Raw genomic sequence first — 21,629 nt, forward strand, 5'->3', positions numbered from 1 at the left:
GTTTGTGGAACATAATAATTAACTCCAGATCATATGTAGGACTCAAATTCACCGGATATTAGTCTACCAAACTTTGATTCATAAACTGCATCCTCGCATGAACACTTAGTTCAGTCTACTTCTGAGCACATACCATGGCAGGACGGTGTTGATTTGCTGGTGATGAACAACTGATTTGCCTGCAAAAACAGGGAGGGGGCTGGATGGGTGAGGAAAGTGACTAATGAAGTTTGAGGGCAGGAGGGTTACGGGAACGTAGGATGTATTGCAGGGAAAGTTCCCACCTGTGCAATTCAGAAAAGCTGGTGTTGGTGAGAAGGATCCATATGGCACAGGCTATGAAGCAGTCATTAAGATGAGGGATATCACGTTTAGCAGCATGTTCAGCAACAGGGGGGTCCACTTGTTTCTTGGCCACAGTTTGTCAATGGCCATTCATGCGGACAGACAGCTTGTTGGTTGTCATGCCTACATAGAATGCAGCACAGAGGTTGGAGTTTAGCTTGTAAATCACATGACTGGTTTCACAGGTAGCCCTGCCTTTGACGGGATAGGTGGTGTTAGTGACTGGACTGTAGTAGGTGGTGGTAGATGGGGGTATGGGACAGGTCTTGCATCTAGGTCTATTACAGGGGTATGAGCCATGAGGTAAGGGATTGGGAGCAGGGGTTGTGTAAGGATGGATGAGAATATTGTGTAGATTCAGTGGACGGTTTTAATACCACGGTAGGAGGGGTGGGAAGGATAGTAGGCAGGACATTTCTTATTTCAAGGCACGACGAGAGGTAATTGAAACCCTGGCAGAGAATGTAATTCAGTTGCTCCAGTCTTGGATGGTACTGAGTTACGAGGAGAATACTCCTCTGTAGGCCTGACTGTGGGACTTTTGGAGGTGGTGAGAGACTGGAAAGATAAGGCACAGGAGATTTATTTTTGTACAAGGATAGGAGGGTAATTACAGTCAGTGAAGGCTTCAGTGAGACCCTCGGTATATTTTGAGAGGAACAACTTGTCACTGCAGATGCAAAAACCACAGGTGGCTAGGCTCTATGGAGGGGACTTCTTGGTATGGAATAGGTGGCAGCTGTCAAAGTGGAGGTATTGCTGGTGGTTAGTAGGTTTGATATGGACGGAGGTACTGATGTAGACATCTATGAGGTGAAGGTCAACATCTAGGATGGTGGCTTGTTGGTTTGAGTAGCACCAGGTGAAGCAAATGGGGGAGAAGTTGTTGAGGTTCTGGAGGAATGTGAATAAGGTGTCCTCACCTTCAATCCAGATAGCAAAAATGTCATCAATTAATCTGAACCAGGTGGGGGATTTAGGATTCTGGGTTTGTAGGAACAATTCCTCTACATGGTCCATGAATAGGTCAGCATAGGATGGTGCCATGCAGGTGCCCATAACCGTACCGTGAATTTGTTTGTAGGTAATGCCTCAATCAAACAAGCCACCTTCCTAGACGTTGACCTTCACCTCAGAGATGGCTACATCTGTACCTCCGTCCATATCAAACCTACTAACCACCAGCAATACCTCCACTTCAACAGCTGCAACCCATTCCATACCAAGAAGTCACCTTCGTACAGCCTAGCCACCCTTTGTTGTCGCATCTGCAGTGACGAGCAGTCCCTCTCAAAATATACCAAGGTACCGAGGGTCTCACTGTAGCATCCAGGACTGGAGCAACTGAATTACATTCTCCGCCAGGGTTTCGATTACCTCTCGTCATGCCTTGAAATAAGACATGTCCTGCCCACTATCCTTCCCACCCCTCCTACCGTGGTATTCCGCCGTCCACCGAACCTACACAATATACTTGTCCATCCTTAGACAACCCCTGCTCCCAATCCCTTATCTCATGGCTCATACCCCTATGATAGACCTAGATGCAAGACCTGTCCCATACATCCATCTACCACCACCTACTACAGTCCAGTCACTAACATCACCTATCAGTGTGGTCTCAGCTCTCTGAGACTGCAGACACATGTGCATGTTTGTGTGTGTGTGTGTGTGTGTGTGTGTGTGTGTGTGTGTGTGTGTGTGTGTGTGTGTGTATACTGCTGACAAAGGCCTTAATGGTCGAAAGCTTTAATTGTGGGAATCTTTTTATTGTGCCTATCACGACTCAGCCTCAGCATCTCTGCTATATGGTGAATACTGTATGTTGCTGTTTCTGCCCAATATCAACAACTTTTCATTGTTTTTGTTAATATTACATGAATAATATCAGCAATTATTTCTTGTAAAAGGCAGTGTTTGTTCATAAAAACAGATATGAAAACAGTACATAATAGAAAGGCAAAAAAGAACTAAAGGTTTTTATTTCGTTGCTACTCACTTTCCGTCGACAGCGTCAATGATACTTGCTGCAATACCTAATTCCTGGAAACATTTCAGCATTTTTTTCCTCCTTTCTGGGCGTCTTTGTAAATTGATCATATACACTTCATCAAAGCCCATTGCATCTGGCTCTGGGTAAATAATGTAGTCCAGAAAAATGTCATTTATTGGAAAGTCAGCACCGTCAGCTGTAAGTAAACAAACATGCTTGAGTCCACATATGTGCCTCCCTCTCTCCCCCCCCCCCCCCCCCCCCCCTCCCAAACACACTCACAAAGTATAAATTTAACATGTGATAAATACTTTTTGTAAGTAAATATAATGACAAAATATACAATGTTTAGAGAGAGAGAGAGAGAGAGAGAGAGAGAGAGAGAGAGAGAGAGAGCTTTTGCATTAGGAGGAAAGGAAAGATGGAATGATAGAACACTATAGCATCAGAAACAATGGGCTTCAAGATTTGTTATTGTCCATTTTGCCAAACTTTGTGCAGCAAATGTGGGTGCAGAAGTAGCTGGATGCGTGACTTGGCCTGAAGCAATTGCCTGATTTTCCCCTCTTCCTTTATTTGTAATACTCTTTCATCTGTGGAAAAATATCATAATCCCAGAAACCTTCCCCATAGTACACTAGCATTTTAAGATGTTAACAGTGCTAATTGGCAGGAGTCTTATGATCTCAGCAGACTCAGTCCACATCTGACTGCTGTTAAATCTCGGTGTCTGGATTCAACATAAATAGTTTTCAACCTGATCATATGGGAACAGGGACTTCATGTCACCAATATCATTTACCAGTAGGTCATTCTTTCTTTGTGTAACCTACAATAGATTAGTGCGGAGAGTAGAGAACTGATTCACTATGATGGGCAAATGAACATGAGACAATCCATCAAGATTATCTTCTGAGAACTTGCAGCTGAACACTGTGAACATTTGGATGGTACGTTGAGACTATCTTGATTGGCTCCCGTAATCCTCATTATTATACAATTAGGCTCCACATCATTGGCTCAGTGGTCAATGTGCTTGACTGAAAAGATGAATACCAAAGTACAATTCCTGGTACTCCCACAGATGTTTCCTTGGTTGGAGGACTAGAATGTGATGCACTCAGCCTATGAGGCAAACTGAGGAGCTACTTGAATGAGAAGCAGTGATTCAAATGTCTGGAAGGCTGTCAACAGTTTGAACAGCAGTGTGCTGATGCCATGTCCTACCACACAACATCCAAATGATGTAATTTGGCAAATGATGACAGGATGACAAGTCAGCATTGATTGGTCTTCTGGTGCTGATCATGTAGTTACTTCTTTTTCCTTAATAAAGTCACATACATAATACTTCAGAAATCCACATTGTCTCTTAAACTCCCCTCTTTTTCCCTCCCCTCTCCTCCACCCACCCACCCACCCATTCATCTGTACTGTCTAAAGTGTTTCAGAAAATGAAAGGTTCAGTCTTGACCTCCTCTGATTTCATTCATTTAATTAAGCAGACATATTCAAATCCCATTCAAATCTTCATTTGAATGCTGCTGTTTCTGATTCAATGCATAACAAGTTGCTTACCAATTGCTGACACCTTTACGTTAGTTATCTGGAGAAAATCATCCTCAAGCTTTGCTTCATCTCCAAGAGGTATACTGATGTACCCAAATGGTTCTGTGTTGCAAATATGAAGTGGAATTCCTGCAACATAAACATTCTTTAGCAGAGGATGTTACAAAATTTAACAAAACTCATCAAATCTGAGATCAACATTAAATTACATGTAAAAAATAATTCTACAAATGCTACCCATCTCTTCTATTACTATATCTACTAGCTCGTGAGAATAAGCAGTAGCTTTGTTTCTATTGAAAGAATTCGCTGCTGCAGATAATGTGTTAAATATATCCTACAGGATGTTAAACTGGGCAAACTACAAGAATCCAGCACATCTCTAAACCAGCAGCCCCAACAATCTATGTCGCATGCTTTGTTTTTGTTTTTCCTACAGGTTTCTCAGTTTCCACATTCATCATGTTAGATTCTTCAGCAATAGCATACAATTACACCCATCCTTCCAATAATACTTTACAGTATCCCTTTTCCACATCTAGTCCCTCCCCTACTAACTTTCTTCCAATGCAATTCACTCCACTTCATATATTTTTATATAAAACCATATCTATTATGAGGTGGGCTTCTTTCAGCACAGAAAAAAAAATTGTCATTCCTCACTGAAGAAGGAACTAATAATTCCAAAAGTTAGGAATATTTTTTCAGTTTTTGCACCTATCAGAAATACTAAAATTGTACCTCCTGGATGAGAGTTCTGGCCAGCCATTCCGACTGTGAATTTAAAGGTAATAATAGCTCACTTGAGACTCTGGCGATGGGTGGAGAAAAATAATCCTGGTTAGCTGTTTGTCACTTTATGATTTGGAAAAAAATTGTCCCCTGTATGGAGACATCAAACAGCAGCCTATTTGAGGCAAAGAAGTTTGAAACTTTTTAACTTATTTTGTAAGCACTAAACAAGGATTAAAAAGGTCATTTCTTTTACAGCTTTTAACTGACAATGCAAAAGGTATGGTAGATGTTCTCAGACAATGAAAGATGCAGAAACAGCTACCAATTAATTAATTCACAGATTAAGTTTTGTGAATTCCATCATGAAGGAAAAGTTTCAGGCATGTGGAACAGCTCATGTATTTACAGGCATAAGTTATTTATGCAGCTTACATCTGAAAAGTATGCTAATAACAAATTATGACTAGTGCTAATCTACTCACACTGATAATTATGGAATTCTAGATTCGTTTATAAATGTATATGCTGATTTGAAAAAGCCATTGCTCCTCTTCTCACACTCCAAGATGCTTTTTTTTAATCTTATACATGAAAAAGTATTTGCCTAGAACAGAACACTACCAGTTGTCTGTATACTGGCAAAGTCAAAATCTACTTACTATGAACATCAGAATTAAGCAGAAATTAGATCGCAGAGTCCAAATATTCCAATGAATTATAGAAGGAATGGCTAATGAGATATTATTCAGCTTTGAGAAATCTTCTGGAGGTATCAGACAAGCCATGGCACTGTGTTGGTGCAAAGTTTTCCTACACCTCATCTTCAGATGAAGTTAAGGTGGGTTGATGTCATGTTCATTTCTTTATAGCTGCTGGATGGCAGACCCTGCAGACAGGCCATTGGGTTGGCCAGTCACATGCATCCAGAAAAGACGTTGAGCCTAGCAGTGCTGGTCCATCCCCCCCCCCCCCCCTTCCAGCTGGATGGTGGTGTGGGGGGTGGGGGTCTGGATGTTGGGTCCTGGTACTGACTTTCTATTCTGCCCACCGAAGATCGAATCTCAGGACCTATGGTGTAGCACAGCACTTTAGTCTGTTCAAAAACAAATGTGACATTCAACAGGCTATAACTGGACAAAACTGAAAAAAAACTTTGTTCACTAGCTACCTGCAACTAGCATTCAGTCTCTCACTTTGCATATGGGAGGTGATGGATGGAAACATATTTGCAACCAGTGAAATCTCCAAGCAGAAAGCTGCTGTGAAACAAGAGAACATGTTTTAACTACTTCTGGGGCTCATCTGCAGAACATTGACATTAGTGATTCCAGTGTAAGTCAGTTTGACAAGAAAGGAACTGAACAAGGTGACAACACTACTGCTGTCAAAAGGTCTGAATTTTGCACCAATTCCAAGCAGTGGTGGATACAGAAACACCTAAAGGAGGGGGTGCTAAAAATACCTTGAGCTACTTTACTTTTATAGTAATAAAAAATAATCAAGTCATATGCAAAGTTGAAGAAAGTTTTATTTAAACTGATTATGCATATATACAAGACCATGCCACCTTATGATATAAAAAAGTTACAGCTGTGGTTCTCTTCCTTAAATTATGAATTCTATTCACCCATTCTTCCTGGAAAATTGATTAAGTACATCATCAATAGGACAATCAATGTCAGGGTGAGAGTTCAACAGAGCTAAGCCATTAAGTTGATCCTCCTCCATAGTCGACCTCAGTCTTAATATTTCTGCCTCTGAATGTAAACTAGCTTACAGTTCAGCAACAGTCCATATTTATAACACTACGTATCGAAGGTTCTCTGTACAAGAAAACAATAGAATATTCATGACTTTTCTCGAACAAATGCCAGACAGAATATCATATCATGATCACTAGAATGGCCGCGACTTTTCTCATACGTATGTGTTGGCTATCTACGTGTCAGACAGAAACGTATAAAATGATGACGACATACATGTGTGTGCTACATAGGAAAGTACAACTACTCGATTCAGTCAACTGATGAAAGAAACAAACAAATAGCATGTGGATTGACTGGCGGGGCAGCACAGGTGGCAATGCGGGCGGCCTTCAAGGCGGGGGACATGGGCCCCACACTGGTTCCAAAAATATTACCTATGTGAGAGATTATCAGCAGTGTCAAACAAGCCAGCTGTCGACTCTCCTCTGATACTGATAAAAACATGAGAAGAGAAATGAGCCGTATCTGTGAAAAAGCCAAAATTATGAATAATAATGTCTCACTGCCAGAGTGCAGGGCTATACATGCCCTCCATTAGGACACTGAATCAGTCATCCTAGCACCTGACAACAGAGGCAATGTGACAGTGCTCTAACCGTCAGATGACTATTGACAGAAAATTGAGATGTTGCACAGGATCCAGCATACACGCGAGTGAAGAAGGACCCCACACATAGTGTGACAAAGAAGGCCATCTTACTTCTCAACAACTCAGGACTGGACAAGGATATGGTCAGAATGTTGTACCCTTCAGCACCAATAACACTATGGCTTTAAAGCATCTGGGAAAAGAAAAAGAACTCAAATAAAGAAACAAATGCCTAGTGTTACTTCCATAGACAGGACAGCCCACAATCAGGGCTGCCAGGATAATGGAGAAACTCAACTTAAAAGCATTTGCCACTCAATGTTAAAATTAACAATATGCTTAGGTCTGCTGAAGACCAATTAGGAGCATGCGCACCTGCTGTCTACAGCACGTGGCATGCAATACAGCAGCCAAACACAGTGAGACATCTTGCAGCACTGAACATGTGAGGAGCATACGCCTTGGCCAGTCTGCAGTAGCAGAGCACAGCACCAATGAAGGCCACATGATTGGTTTTGCACAGAGAGAAGTTCTGCGGCATGTCAAAGGGTTTGGCATTCGGTCATCAGAGTTGCAGTGGATATAACACTACAAGACAATCTTCTCAACTGGGGCAGCAGTATCTTACCAGGAACACTCTTGACACAGAGAGATGGACTAGACAGGCAGCACTTTGACGTGACCCCCAGATTGCCCACAACCCTGCAGAAATATGGGATTGGCGCACCAGATGAGTCTGCAACCCAATGCCTATAAAGGAACAAATCTAATGTGAATCCAACACTTCTTCTGAAGATGATGAGTAGGAAACTTGTCAAACTGTTGCACTGACACCACAATATGGCTGAAAACCTGAGAAGACTTCGTCAGTTAAACTGAACAGGAAAGAATGAACTCCCATACTCTCTTCAAGAATGTTTTTGAATGTCTGGGGATTAAATTTCAGGTCTGATGTCTTCGGCAACCACATACAGACTGTTAACCAGAATATAAAATTTATTCCAATTCAATGTGGCACGGTGGTATAGCAACCTTACATTGTGATTAACATTAAAAGGTAGTCCTCAGTTGCACAATAGTCTTTATTGGCCCCAGAGCCATGTTTACAATTTATGTGTATGGTCTTACTCTCCACATTGCACAAGGTAAACCAATAATAAAAATTTTTAAGTATTCTTCTTTAGGTTTATTCTTGGTGGTTTTTATACTGGGTATTTTAGGACAGTTTGACAAATGTTTTTTTGCCAGTAACTATAACATTTTTATGTGATTTCCTACCCTTTACGTCTAAATACTTACTTTTTTGTTTTACTTTTGAGCACCATGCCTAGTTATTTATTATGTTCATTTTTCATTGTGCTTTCAGATAACCTAATGATGCCCTACCCAGATGAAATGCATTGTTTTTCAGCCATTAAAAAGCAATGTGCAACCTAGGACTGGTCTTTTAATAGTAATCAGAATATGAAACTCCATTCTGAGTTTTGGATAAGGATAGATAGTCTATTGTTAATTAATTTTACTTTCAGTATTGTGGTTGTGAACTGCACAGTTCACTGTAAATTCATTATTGACATTAAATACAAATGTCATTATGGATGTAAGTGTAAGAAACCTTTGGACCCTGAAAAGACTTTTGAAAGTGGTTCAGTTATCAACTTTCATGTCTTCATATTCTTGCTGCATACTTCAGTGGAACATACTGTTTTTGACCCTAGCTGAATTGCCCCAGAAGATTGTGCTGGAGGGAAGTACCGAGAGAAAGTTTGCTAGCAGTCCTGTCAGCAGGTCAACAAAATGAGCATGTTTGATGAGTGCAAAGCAGGCAGGACTCAGCCTTTTAATTAACTTATTCATGAGCTGGTGCCAACTCAGCTTGTTATCCATCACAACGGCAAGGAAACTCACGTATAGCACCTCACTCAGTGCATGAACATAGATTGGCCTCTGCTTCTGGTACCTGGAAGTCATTTTGTTTGTTTGGAATTGCATAATATAAGTTTCTTTTTCTTTTAAGATTAAGGAAACAGCTGCAAGCCAGTTCTGCTATTCTCCTGTTTGTACAGAGTGTTGATGTCTTTGGGTCCTTTATCACTATACTTGTGGCATCAGAAAACATCACAGTTTTTGAAGAGTCCTCAAATTTCCTGAGCACATCATTTTTGTTAGTTATGTTTCCTCACTCCAAATTTTATCTTAGTCCTCTGATATCGCTTGTTACTGTGATCCTCTGCTTCCTCTTGTTGAGATATGGCTCCATCTGTGTACGGGTAATTGCTGTATATCAGCTGTATGCAACTACATTATGCTCCCAGCACAACGTCTTCAACCAACAGGTTTGCCTAGCCTTGGCCGACATGTGTTTCTCTTCTAAGACTATTTACAAATATCACACAGTCATTACATGTTTTGTACACGATATCATTATAAACAGTCAGTTGAGACACTGGCTGTTACAGGTGCACCAAATGGTATCAGCCATGCTACCGCATGCATATCAGCAAAATAGTGGTACTGCTTTCGAGGGACCATTTCCATCCACAGGTTATGTGGTCATCTGACTCTTACAGATATCCTTCCTCCACTGAATATTTAAAGCTGAGCACAACCTCCAGCAAGTAGCATTCCATCACCCACTCAGTTCCAGGCAAAGAGCCAGGTACACCTTGCAGCAAATCTGTCAGAACTTTGTCAAGACCAGCCAGGACACTTGTATCTACATCGCCACACTGCTACAGGATGTACTGCAAGGACAATAAGTTGCACTGCACTGCACTATAGACATTGCTCCAACACCCCCTGGCATGGGAAGGAAGGAAGGAAGGAAGATTGGGTTTAACATCTCATCGGGGTTTAACGTCTCATTGACAGCAAAGTCATTAGATGCAGAGCACGAGCTTGGATTGTGCCAAGGATACGGAAGAAAATCGGCACGGCCTTTCTAAGGAACCATCCTGGTATCTGCCTTGGAGCAATTTAGGGAAATCACCGGACAGAAAGAAACAGAAGAAAAGAAGAGGGACTAAGACTGGTTGACTGACCATGAGAACAAAAAAGGGAAAGATTCAACCATCCGAATACACACTAAAATCTGCAACCAATTATTAGAGACTTGAGGACAAGGGACACAGAAAGGGAAAGGTGCAGGACCGCCCTAAATGGAACCATAAAAAGGACTAATGGCAAAAACAGGCTCCTGAATAAAGGATACGAGAGGAGAAGAGGTGTAGCAGCGGTCGACAGCCTGGAGGCTGCTCAGGGAGTCACTACAGATGACGATATACGTACCTTGAGCAGGAACGTATATGCTCTAGAGCGCGCGGTATGGCCACCAGCTCTGCAGTAAAAATACTGCAGCTAGCCTGCAAGGAGCGCTGTTCAACATGGGCAGCATGAGCAAAAGCATAGGCAGTACGACCATGAACCAGGGAACCATCAGTGTACACAGGCTCACAGCCTGAAAATGAGGCGAGGAGCGCAAGAAAACGGCGACGGAGGGCCACATGCAGAACCGAGTCCTTGGGTCCGTGTGCCAAGTCCAGACAGATGGATGGATGGACGGGGCACACACCATGGAGGCGTGGGTGCATGGACACGGAAGGGAGGCAGAAGAGGGAATGACCCCAGTTCCGACAGCAGGGACTGGACGCAGACAGCAATGGAAAGCCCAGACCTAGGTCGCCGGTCGGGCAGAGGAAGGACCATGGCAGGGAAAAGCAGGCGATGATTGGGATGGCCCAGTGAGCAATGCACGTGGACAGCATAGTCGGTGAGCAGTCAGTGGCAGCGAATCCGCAGCAGGGGAACCCCGGCCTCCACCAGTAGACTATCCACGGGGCTCGTACGTAAAGCGCCAGTTGCAAGCCGAACCCCGCAGTGGTGTATGGGGTCCAACAACGTCACCACTGAGGGTGATGCAGACCCATATGCCAGGCTCCCATAAGCAAGCCTGGACTGCACAAGGGCTCTGTACAATTGCAACAGCATGCAGCGATCTGCACCCCAAGATGGGTGGCTCAAGCAGCGGAGGGCGTTGAGGTGCCGCCAGCACTTTTGCTTCAGCTGAGTAATATGAGGAACCCATGTGAGCCGGACATCAAAGACGAGTCCTAAGAAGCGGCTAGTGTCCACCACTTCAAGTAGGTGGCTGTCGAGGTAAAGTTCAGGATGAGGGTGCACCGTCCGACGCCTGCAGAAGTGCATAACTCGAGTCTTGGCTACAGAGAACTGAAAACCATGAGTCAGAGCCCATGATGCTGCCTTGCGTATGGCTACTTGCAGCCTGCGTTTGGTGACACCCGTAGTCGTTGAGCTAAATGAGACGCAGAAATCGTCGGAGACACCGACGACCCCACCGCTGCAGCCAGACCATTAATGGCCACTAGAAATAAGGAGACGCTCAACACCGAGCCCTGCGGGACCCCATTTTCCTGTATATAAGATGAACTAGAGGCGGCACCGACTTGCACCCGGAAAGAGCGGCGCAATAAAAAGTTTTGAAGAAAAGCTGGGAGCTGACCACAAAGACCCCACTCATGCAACGTAGCAAGAATGTGATGCCTCCATGTGGTGTCATATGCCTTCCGCAGATAAAAAAATACAGCAATGAGATGCTGATGGTGGGCAAAGGCCGTACGGATAGCAGATTCCAGCCGCACCAAATTGTCCACAGCAGACCGTCCCTGACGGAAGCCACCCTGGGATGGAGTGAGGAGACCGCGTGACTCAAGGACCCGACATAAACGCTGCCCCACCATACGTTCGAGCAATTTGCACAAAACGTTGGTGAGGGTAATGGGATGATAACTGTCCACCGCCAGAGGGTCCGCACCGGGCTTCAAGATGGGGACAATAACACCCTCTCGCCATTGCGACGGGAACACGCCCTCGCTCCAAATGCGGTTAAAGATGGTGAGGATGTGTCTCTGGCAGTCTCTGGCGAGATGCTTCACCGGCAGAGGCAACACCGGCGGAGAAGGAGGGGGAGGGATCGAGCTCCACGGTTTTTGAGCAGATGTCACTCCCGAAGTATGCGCAGGAGGAGTGACAGAAGAGGGTTTGCCCCCAACTGCTAAGGGGGCGACAGAGGAAGGCTTGCCCCCCAGGCACAAGGGGGGGAGACAGAGATGCACAGCCCCTACGGCCCACTGAAGGTGGCACAGATGAGGCGACAACTACCGCCCGCGAGGGCGATGATACCGTGGCTGCAGCATAAGATGTTCGAAGAGGGACAGGATACAACCTTTCAAATTTCAGTTTTGCCTCACAATAAGTAAGTCGGTCCAGGGTCTTAAATTCTATTATCTTCCACTCCTTATGAAGAACGGGTCAGTCCGGCGAGCATGGAGAGTGGTGTTCCCCCACAGTTGACACAGACAGGCGGAGGCGCACATTGAGAATCGGGATGAGATGGGCGTCCGCAATCTTGACATGTGGCGCTGGATGGGCAACGGGAGGACATATGCCCAAACTTCCAGCACTGGAAGCACCGCATCGGGGGAGGGACGTATGGCTTGACGTCACAACGGTAAACCATTACCTTGACCTTCTCAGGCAATACAGCACCCTAGAAGGCCAAGATAAAGGCACCGGTGGCCACCCTGTTAGTCTTGGGTCCTCTATGTACACGACGGACAAAATGCACACCACGTCGTTCCAAGTCGGCTCTCAGCTCGTCGTCGGATTGTAACAGTAGGTCACGATGGTAAATAATCGCCTGGACCATATTTAAGCTACTGTGGGGAGAAACAGTAACAGGGACGTCACCCAGCTTATCACACAAGTGCAACGGCCGTGACTGGGCTGGGGAGGACGTCTTGAGGAGGATGGACCCATTCCTCATTTTAGACAACCCTGCCACTTCCCCAAACTTATCCTCCAGGTGTTCCACAAAAAACAGAGGCTTTGTCGTAAGAAAGGAGTCACCATCAGTCCTGCTGCAGACAAGGTATTGTGGTACGTAAGGCTTCGGCTTGGCACTAGATCTGTGTCCCTCCCACGGTGCAGCCAACGAGGGGAACGACTGAGGGTCATATTGTGCAGCATCAAAGTCAACTCTGCCTCGCTTAGAGACACTGGTGGCTGTGCGACCACCAGCTTGGTGTGATTTATTGCGCTTCATTGCGCCACACCCGCCCAGATGCCACCTACTCCGAACGAGGGCTCTCCCCAAGGGCGCCACCCAGCCAAAGCAATGGGTACCTGGCCGATATCCCATTGCCTGGAGTCCCCGTGCCCCAGACAAGATGGGCACATACTCCTTGGCATGCATGGGGAGGAAACAGCTCTGGCATCTGTAGTGCGATCCCTGCGTGGTCAGGGGGCTACCACCAAGAGGGTACATGACGACCCCACCACAACAGACTGGCTACCGTGCTGGATTTTAGGTGTTGAAAGGGTCCACAGTTGTCGTGGGCGCTAAGAAGGGGATTGCGCACAAGACGAGGAGGCAACCCAGAAGACATGGGGTGTAAATCCCTCCACACGACAATAGATAGCATGCAAGATGGTGGTGCACGATGGACCAATAGAAAAACACCACGTAAGGCGTCCTTCTCCAAATGGCACACACTAACAATGGAAATTTTGAAAATTGGAGGTCAAACCCAAGAGGGGACAATCACATAAGGCCGAAACTTTTGAGACTCCTTTTAGTTGCCTCTTACGACAGCCAGGAATACCGGGGGCCTATTCTTACCCCCGAACCCACAGGGGGCTGACTCATATGTTCCACCACCTTTCAAACACAGCTGGTGAGAGAAATGTGGTGGTAGCTAGAGGGAAGGTGTTTGTCCTTACTGGGCTTAGGAATGGCTGGCTTCACGCCAGCACCTGAAAAATGTACCATCTTCCCAGACGCATTTTTTCATATGAAGGAGAAAGTGCTTGCCCATAAAGGAGAGGTGCTGGAACATCTGAATGTGAACATTGTCAGGCCCTGGGGAGGGAGACTGGATGAAGTGAGAGCATATCTAGCACCCTCACAGTAAAGCCAGCATTGTAGCATTCATGATTATGAGAGGAGATGGATATCAGCTGAGCCTCCTCCACTCATTCCCAATGGAGGAAGGCAGGGTGGTAGTGGGTGGAGCTCTAAATTTCATAGAAATAGTGGCCAAAGGTGTTGGAGACACAGTGTGGTCCACAGCAACATCATCTGCTACAGTCAGACCAGAAATTGAGGAATGGATCTTGGTCCCAGAGAGCTGTCAAAAATTGGCCCACATGACAGAAGAGGGAGTAAACTGTTAAAAGAACTAGAAATTAAATCCACATAGCTTTCTTGCTATCCCAAAGATGCCATGACAGTGTGCATACAACTGTTTATAATGAATGCAGTTTGCCACTGTAGGATGATGGTTAACAACATTGAGAGCATATGTCTCCACATGCGAATTGCATCACCACATGACTCAGTACACCACAGGAGCATGACATGGTGTGATTAAGGTGCAGTACAAGGAATGGAACGGTCTGCAGCAGTAAGGATAACATTTGTATGGTATTCAATCTAATCGTCACAACTGAGGAAGTATTGTTCATCAAAGGTCACCAGGGAGGAGTAAAGCTGCCAGTTGGGTTTACACACGGGTGGGGTGGGAGTCAGCAAAAGGGTAGCACATTGGAAATGGTTGCTCAAGTATGTGTCAGAGAGAATGGACCACTTGAGATATGGGCAAGCTGGGCATTGCAGAACGAGTGGTACAAATGAGAATAGGTGTGCATGGAGTCTGAAAGGAATGTGGGTCCTCCAGTGATAAGGCAGATGATGTTGAGTTGATTCACGCCAGTCAAGAGGGCACCTCTTAGACAGGTTCTGGAAGAGACCCAAGGGGGATGGTGTGCATTACAGTTATTGAGCAGCAAAAAAGAGTGACAGTTGTCCAGTAATCTGGAGAAAGTCTGTCCTAGTGACACTGAATGATGGTAGGGGGCGGGGGGAGGGGAAGTAGACAGTACAAAGAGAAAAGGTGAAGCAAGGAAGGAAAATGTGGACTGAAACAGCTTGGAGCTGGGTGTTCAGTGAGACGATTAGACTATGAACATCATCCTGGATGAGCAGTGTGACTCCCTCATGAGACGGAATGTTGTCCTCAGGAGGAAGGTCAAAAAGGACCACAAAGAAATGGGTTAGGTCAAAGCAGTTACGAGGAGAAATTTTGTTTTTTGGAGGCAGAAAACAAGTGAACACTGTGATTCCATGAACATAACTCCTCATTGTTGGATCTAATGCTGCAAACATTCCTTTGGAGTCATGACGGGCAAAGCGGGGGGAGGGGGCGGGGGGAGGAAAATGTGAAGTGTTTTCAACACCTTGATGGCTGCTGAGCAACAACCTTTAAAGACTCAATACTACAGGGTGCAGAGGATGGAGCATCCTGCTCCAAGAGACCTACAGAGTTGACAGCATTCTCCCTGGTCGGTCTGCAGAGTCCAGGGCAGAAAATGGTTGACAGTGTGCACCGACAACACGGAGGTCAGCCAGGTGAGGGTATCGCATGGCGACACAATTGAAGAGGATCTCCAAGACCGTAAAAGGAAAAGACCGTTTGCTTTTGTTTGATTTCTTGGAGTCTTTGTGGGTTGGCTGATATAGACTCCAATGTTCGTTGGCTGCAGGGACATAAAATGTCTTCGCAGAAGTATTCCTTCTGTCCTTTCTGGCATTCTGGTTGTGTAGCAGGTGATTTTGCCAATGAAAGTGAATATTTGGTGGCTTGTTGCATAGGTAAGGGAGAAGGAGATGGAGATACTGTTGCGACACTGGGCAATTTTAAACCGCAATGCTGAATTTGAAGTCGCAAGTCAGCATGACCATGTACTTTGTGGAACAAGGTGTGACAAGAATGGTACTTTAAGTGCCAGATGGTAAAATTCCAATCCCAAAGATAGCAGGTGTTGACAGATGTGAAAATTACCGAACTATCAGTTTAATAAGTCACAGCTGCAAAATACTAATGCGAGCTCTTTACAGACGAATGGAAAAACTAGTAGAAGCCGACCTCAGGGAAGATCAGTTTGGCTTCCGTAGAAATGTTGGAACACGTGATGCAATACTAACCCTACGACTTATCTTAGTAGCTAGATTAAGGAAGGGCAAACCTATGTTTCTAGCATTTGTAGACTTAGAGAAAGCTTTTGACAATATTGACTGGAATACTCTCTTTCAAATTCTGAAGGTGGCAGGGGTAAAATACAGGGAGCGAAAGGCTATTTACAATTTGTACAGAAACCAGATGGCAGTTATAAGAGTCGAGGTACACGAAAGGGAAGCAGTGGTTGGGAAGGGAATGAGACAGGGCTGTAGTCTATCCCCGATGTTATTCAATCTGTATATTGAGCAAGCAGTAAAGGAAACAAAAGAAAAATTCGGAGTAGGTATTAAAGTCAATGGAGAAGAAATAAAAACTTTGAGGTTCGCCGATGACATTGTAATTGTGGTAGAGACAGCAAAGGACTTGGAAGAGTAGTTGAACGGAATGGACAGTGTCTTGAAAGGAAGATATAAGATGACCATCAACAGAAGCAAAACGAGGATAATGGAATGTAGTCGAATTAAGTCGGGTGATGCTGAGGGAATTAGATTAGGAAGTGAGACACTTAAAGTAGTAAAGGAGTTTTGCTATTTTGGGAGCAAAATAACTGATGATGGTTGAAGTAGAGAGGATATAAAATGTAGACTGGTAATGGCAAGGAAAGCGTTTCTGAAGAAGAGAAGTTTGTTAACATCGAGTATAGATTTAAGTGTCAGGAAGTTATTTCTGAAAGTATTTGTATGGAGTGTAGCCATGTATGGAAGTGAATCATGGATGATAAATAGTTTGGACAAGAAGAGATTAGAAGCTTTCGAAATGTGGTGCTACAGAAGAATGCCGAAGATTAGATGGGTAGATCACATAACTAATGAGGAAGTACTGAATCGGATTGGGGAGAAGAGAAGTTTGTGGCACAACTTGACCAGAAGAAATGATCGGCTGGTAGGACATGTTCTGAGGCATCAAGGGATCACCAATTTAGCATTGGAGGGCAGTGTGGAGGGTAAAAATCGTACAGGGAGACCAAGAGATGACTACACTAAGCAAATTCAGAAGGATGTAGGTTGCAGTAGGTACTGGGAGATGAAGAAGCTTGCACAGGATGGAGTAGCATTGAGAGCTGCATCAAACCAGTCTCAGGACTGAAGACCACCACAACAACAACAACATGGTAAAATGCAGGGCTTCTGACTAACCAACAATTTGCAAGCAACAGTACAATGCAATCTTTCTGTCACCCAGATCTCGAAGACGACCCGCTCATCAAGATACGTGGGACATTCTTTTGATACAGCAGGGAGGAGGAGGTAGGTAATTAATATCATGAGCATCCCTACCACAAGTAACACACTGGGTCATGTTTTGACAGGACATTCATTCATGTGTGGTTGTAATGTTGACACTGGTAGAAGCGCATTGGGTTTGGAATGTATGGTAGGACCGTGATGACTTCATAGCCCACTTTGAACTTCGTTGGAAGCACTACTCTATCAAACCTGAGAAGAATAATGCGTGTAGGCACTAAGGTTGCATAAACCTTTTTCATTACCCGGTGGGCTGCAGTGATGCCCTGATCAGAGAAGGAAGTCTGGATTTCTCCCTTGGTCAGACCATCGAGCAGCCTAATTGAAACAACAGTACATGGAGATTTTAGCATTCTATGGGCCTTGACATGAATAGGAACGCCATGGAGGAATGAAGCTGCAAGCAGTTGTGGGACTTGAGAATCACAATTGGTCTCCAAAAACAAAGTGCTACTACATAAACGAGAGCATAATTTCACCAGATTGCCAATTGTATCAAGATCTTTCTGAAATATAAACGGATTAACCCTAGTAAAATACTGACCTTCATTATTTAAACACACCTCAGGTCACGCATCCCTAACTCCTGGCAGAGGTACCAATTGGCAATTGGGGAAGGTAACAGCTCAGGCAATCGCTCCTCCTGAACCTGGCCTGTACCAGAGGGTATGTGCGAAACCTACCTGTAGACCCAGGGCTGGGAATTAGGCTTTACTCATCCACCCGTTCCACATCAGACACACAGGCTGGCCTACAGGAGTGCACAGGGAGGAAGAAGAAACAAAGAGGAAACTAAAATGCTCCAGTAGAGGAAGGACAAGAGATGATGAAGAAAGAAAGAAAGAAAAAACAGAGGAGGGACTGTTCTGATGTCAGGCTACTATGCCTTCAGAATACAATCTCAAAAATTCCCCAAGGGAGGGGGAAAAATAATAGCAGGAGAACAGACAAGGAGAACAGAAGGGAAAAGGTGCTGCAAAGGCTGGAGCACCATGGTAGCCAAGCATGAACTCATCAAAACATGGTAAGCCCCTGGTGGTTGGTTGGCTTGGAGGAAAGGGACCAAACAGAGAGGTCATTGGTCCCATTGGATTATGGAAGGATGGGGAAGGAAATCAGTTGTGCCCTTTCAAAGGAACCATTCCAGCATTTTCCTGAAGTGAGTTAGGGAAATCACTGAAAACCTAAATCAGGATGGCCGGATGCAGGTTTGAACCGTCATCCTCCCGAATGTGAGTCCAGTGTGCTAACCACTGTGCCACCTCGCTTGGTCATACCCTGGAGGGAGGGGGAGCGAGGTGGAGTGGCTTTGTTCACTGTGTATGTTTATAGTGTGAGCTGCAGTAGAAAATTCCACAAGTTGATAAGACCACTGAATTGGTGTTTGTTCACCAAAAAACTGAGATAATTTGAAACTTGAAAGAAATTTTGTATAGTGGATGGAAATGATGTAATGAGTGAACCTGGAGTGAGGCAATGGTGCTTCATGTTTAACAATGGCTTCACTAAGGTTCATAATGAAATGCGAAATGCCCAAGCACTGTTTATGCTGAACAGGTGGAGAAAACCAATAAAGGATTTACAAAAAGTGACGCTTCACAATTTCAGAGCTGTCACCACACTTTCCTCAAATTTCACAAACTTCATCATTTTGTGTTGGGACACAAAACCTAGGCTACCATGAGCTTTGTGCTCATGATGGGTACTGAAACTCTTGCTAGAAGACCACAAAAATCACAACATGGCGTCTTTGATGTTTCTTGACAACTAAAACAAGCATGGTGAATCATTTTGTGATCATGTCATAACAGGAGATGAGACTTGGGTACAGTTCATGGACTTCCAAGACAAAACAACAGTTTATTGCATGAGATTATATAAGTTTTTGCGTGAAACTGAGGAAATGTTTGCAAACATTGCCATCAAGAAAGACCATGGGGCAACTGTTTTGTGGGACGGAGAGAGTAAGCTTCTGGGAGATTTCTTTGAATGTGAAAACAATATATAGTGAGAGATACTGTGAAACACTAACATAATCAAGAAGAGAGATACAAAACAAACATTGAGGGATGTTGTTTTCCAAGGATTTTTTTTTCTTTCACGACAATGCACAACTCCACACAGCCATTAAACCTTGACAGATCTCATACGGTATCAGATGGGAGTGTTCTGTCCATCCACCATACAGTCCAGGCCCTGCTCCAAGTGATTTTCACTTGTTTCCACACATGAGGACCTGTCTCACAACACAAAACTTTGATGATGATAAAGAACTGTGTGCAGGTGGTCCTGCATGGTTGAGGTCTTAGGTGACGACATTTTACGATGATGGTATTAGAAAGATGGGGTATCATTACAAGATGAGTCTTAATGTTTATGCTGAAAATATATTTCAAAACTGCTCCTTTCAAATGTATGCAATGAAAGATGTTACCTATCACTTCTTTATTCTAAAATGTAAGTTGCTGTTAAACAGCCCTAACACAGTCAAACTGAAGTGGCTTTGAATTGTTTCTCTAAGCAAAAAAGATCCCACATGCCATAGGTTAATACAGGCTCTCACACATGCGTTTTAACCATGCAACTGAGCAGGGTGCAGCTGCGCGTGTGTCTGAATGTGTGCAGAACTGTGGTGTGCAGATGCATATAGTGAAGTTTAGGGCCATGTTCTTACCCACATGCAAGCTGACATTAAGGTGTATGATGTGCAGGCACCTGCCTGTAAATTGTAAAACCCATGTGCAGGTCGTGAATATGTTGGATGCACAACAAAAGGAAACCTACAAGAGTACGAGTCTACCCCTTTATGGAGAACAATGTGTTATTGATTGCTATGGCAACCAAACTGCTTTAAGTGCATCTTAAGAAATGCTGATCTTTCAGAGAAATCTTGCAGATGTGTCAAAAATACTGAGAGAATAAAGTTCGAAGTGAAATGTGTATGTTTCCTTTCACTTTTGCAGTGTTACCCTACAACACATATCTTCCTTCATTACAGTTCTATCACTGAGTGCAGGTATGTGAAAGAGCAACTATATCATCTCTAGTGCCTCCCCTTTTGTTGTGCTTCCCCCTTTGCACAATGATGATGTAAATACTGTTGCTGTTATTGTTTCCTACGAGACACCTGCAGCTACAAGAATCTAGATTGTTGTATTTACTGAGTACAATTCAGAGACAATAAACTGGCTGAAGGAATCCCTATAGATTATGTATTTTTAACCATTAGCTCCAATTCTGCTTCAGTATCTCTGATTTATTAAATGATAACTGCTTTCGGACACACTTTTTTCATCTTTATATTATGGTGAAAGAAAGAATATTGGCAGTACGAACATTCATACGTCTTCTTGGCCTCATGGTTCAATATATCTTCTGTTACTTACAGTCTTGTATTTATCTTCTGTTTGGAACATTGGACATTCCTCGCTCCTAACTGGATGTTTTCCTAAAAGTTGCCTCACATTTCTAGGAGCAAGTATGTGATTACTGCTGATTGCATTTCCCATAATTTGCCTCTTCCTGAGCATGAGGAAGTCCAGGCTTTTCAATTAAAGCAAATCATCCCTTGGAAAATATGAGGTTAAATATAAGGAACACACATCTAGACTTTATGTAGCCTGGTGAGAGAAGTGTACTGAAAGTTATGGTGCAGCTGTCACTTTTCATTTGTTTGTTATCAACTCTGGTCATGTTATATACTCAATATCACTCTTCAAATTCCCATTCTCATTTTCAAGTTTTTAAGGTGGAATGTGTATGAAGAGCTGACATATTTCAATTACAGAAAGCTCCTGATTATCCATGAACCAATTATCCAGCTTGTGGGCTATCCTGGTTAAGGATTATCCATTGAATTTTTGACGAAATAAAATGAAGCTCGAAACAATCTGTTGTGATTATAATCATTATTTTCATTTAAAATACAACTTTCTCATTGTGAAGACACAGGAGACATAAATCATACATGACTGGCTAAACAGTGATGCCTATGAGCAGGGGTTTGCACAGTTAAGTGATGCACATATAGTGAATGAAGTGTGTTTGGCAGAGGAAGAGATCAAGGAAGAGATGACCAACAATTCCATTAACAAGCGCATTAAGGCAATCAAATGTGATGATCTGTTATTAGAGTGTAAGGAAAAAATAAGTTTGACATTTCCCATGTTTTAACTCTCCATAAAATGAGAACCATTGTCAGTTCATTTCCCAAAATGAGCTGAAAGCAAGTGACACCAAATACAGTGTATTAAAAATGTAATTTGGAAACAAGTTGTCATTTTCCAAAAAGTA

General features: G+C 43.8%; 1 protein-coding gene across 1 annotated transcript in view; it reads right to left on the minus strand.

Annotated features, from left to right (window-relative positions):
- Positions 1-2,340: 2,340 nt before the first annotated feature.
- LOC126266731 (glycosyltransferase 25 family member-like) overlaps positions 2,341-21,629 on the minus strand; it is a 62,957-nt gene continuing 43,668 nt past the window's right edge. The window contains exons 4-5 of the mRNA XM_049971216.1: positions 3,917-4,036; positions 2,341-2,534 (exon numbers count right to left, since the gene is read on the minus strand). Of these exons, the coding sequence (XP_049827173.1) occupies positions 2,341-2,534; positions 3,917-4,036 (314 nt within the window). The remainder of the gene's footprint in view (positions 2,535-3,916; positions 4,037-21,629) is intronic.

The sequence above is a fragment of the Schistocerca gregaria genome, chromosome 4 (genome assembly GCF_023897955.1).
Source record: "Schistocerca gregaria isolate iqSchGreg1 chromosome 4, iqSchGreg1.2, whole genome shotgun sequence".
Classification (NCBI taxonomy): domain Eukaryota; kingdom Metazoa; phylum Arthropoda; class Insecta; order Orthoptera; family Acrididae; genus Schistocerca; species Schistocerca gregaria.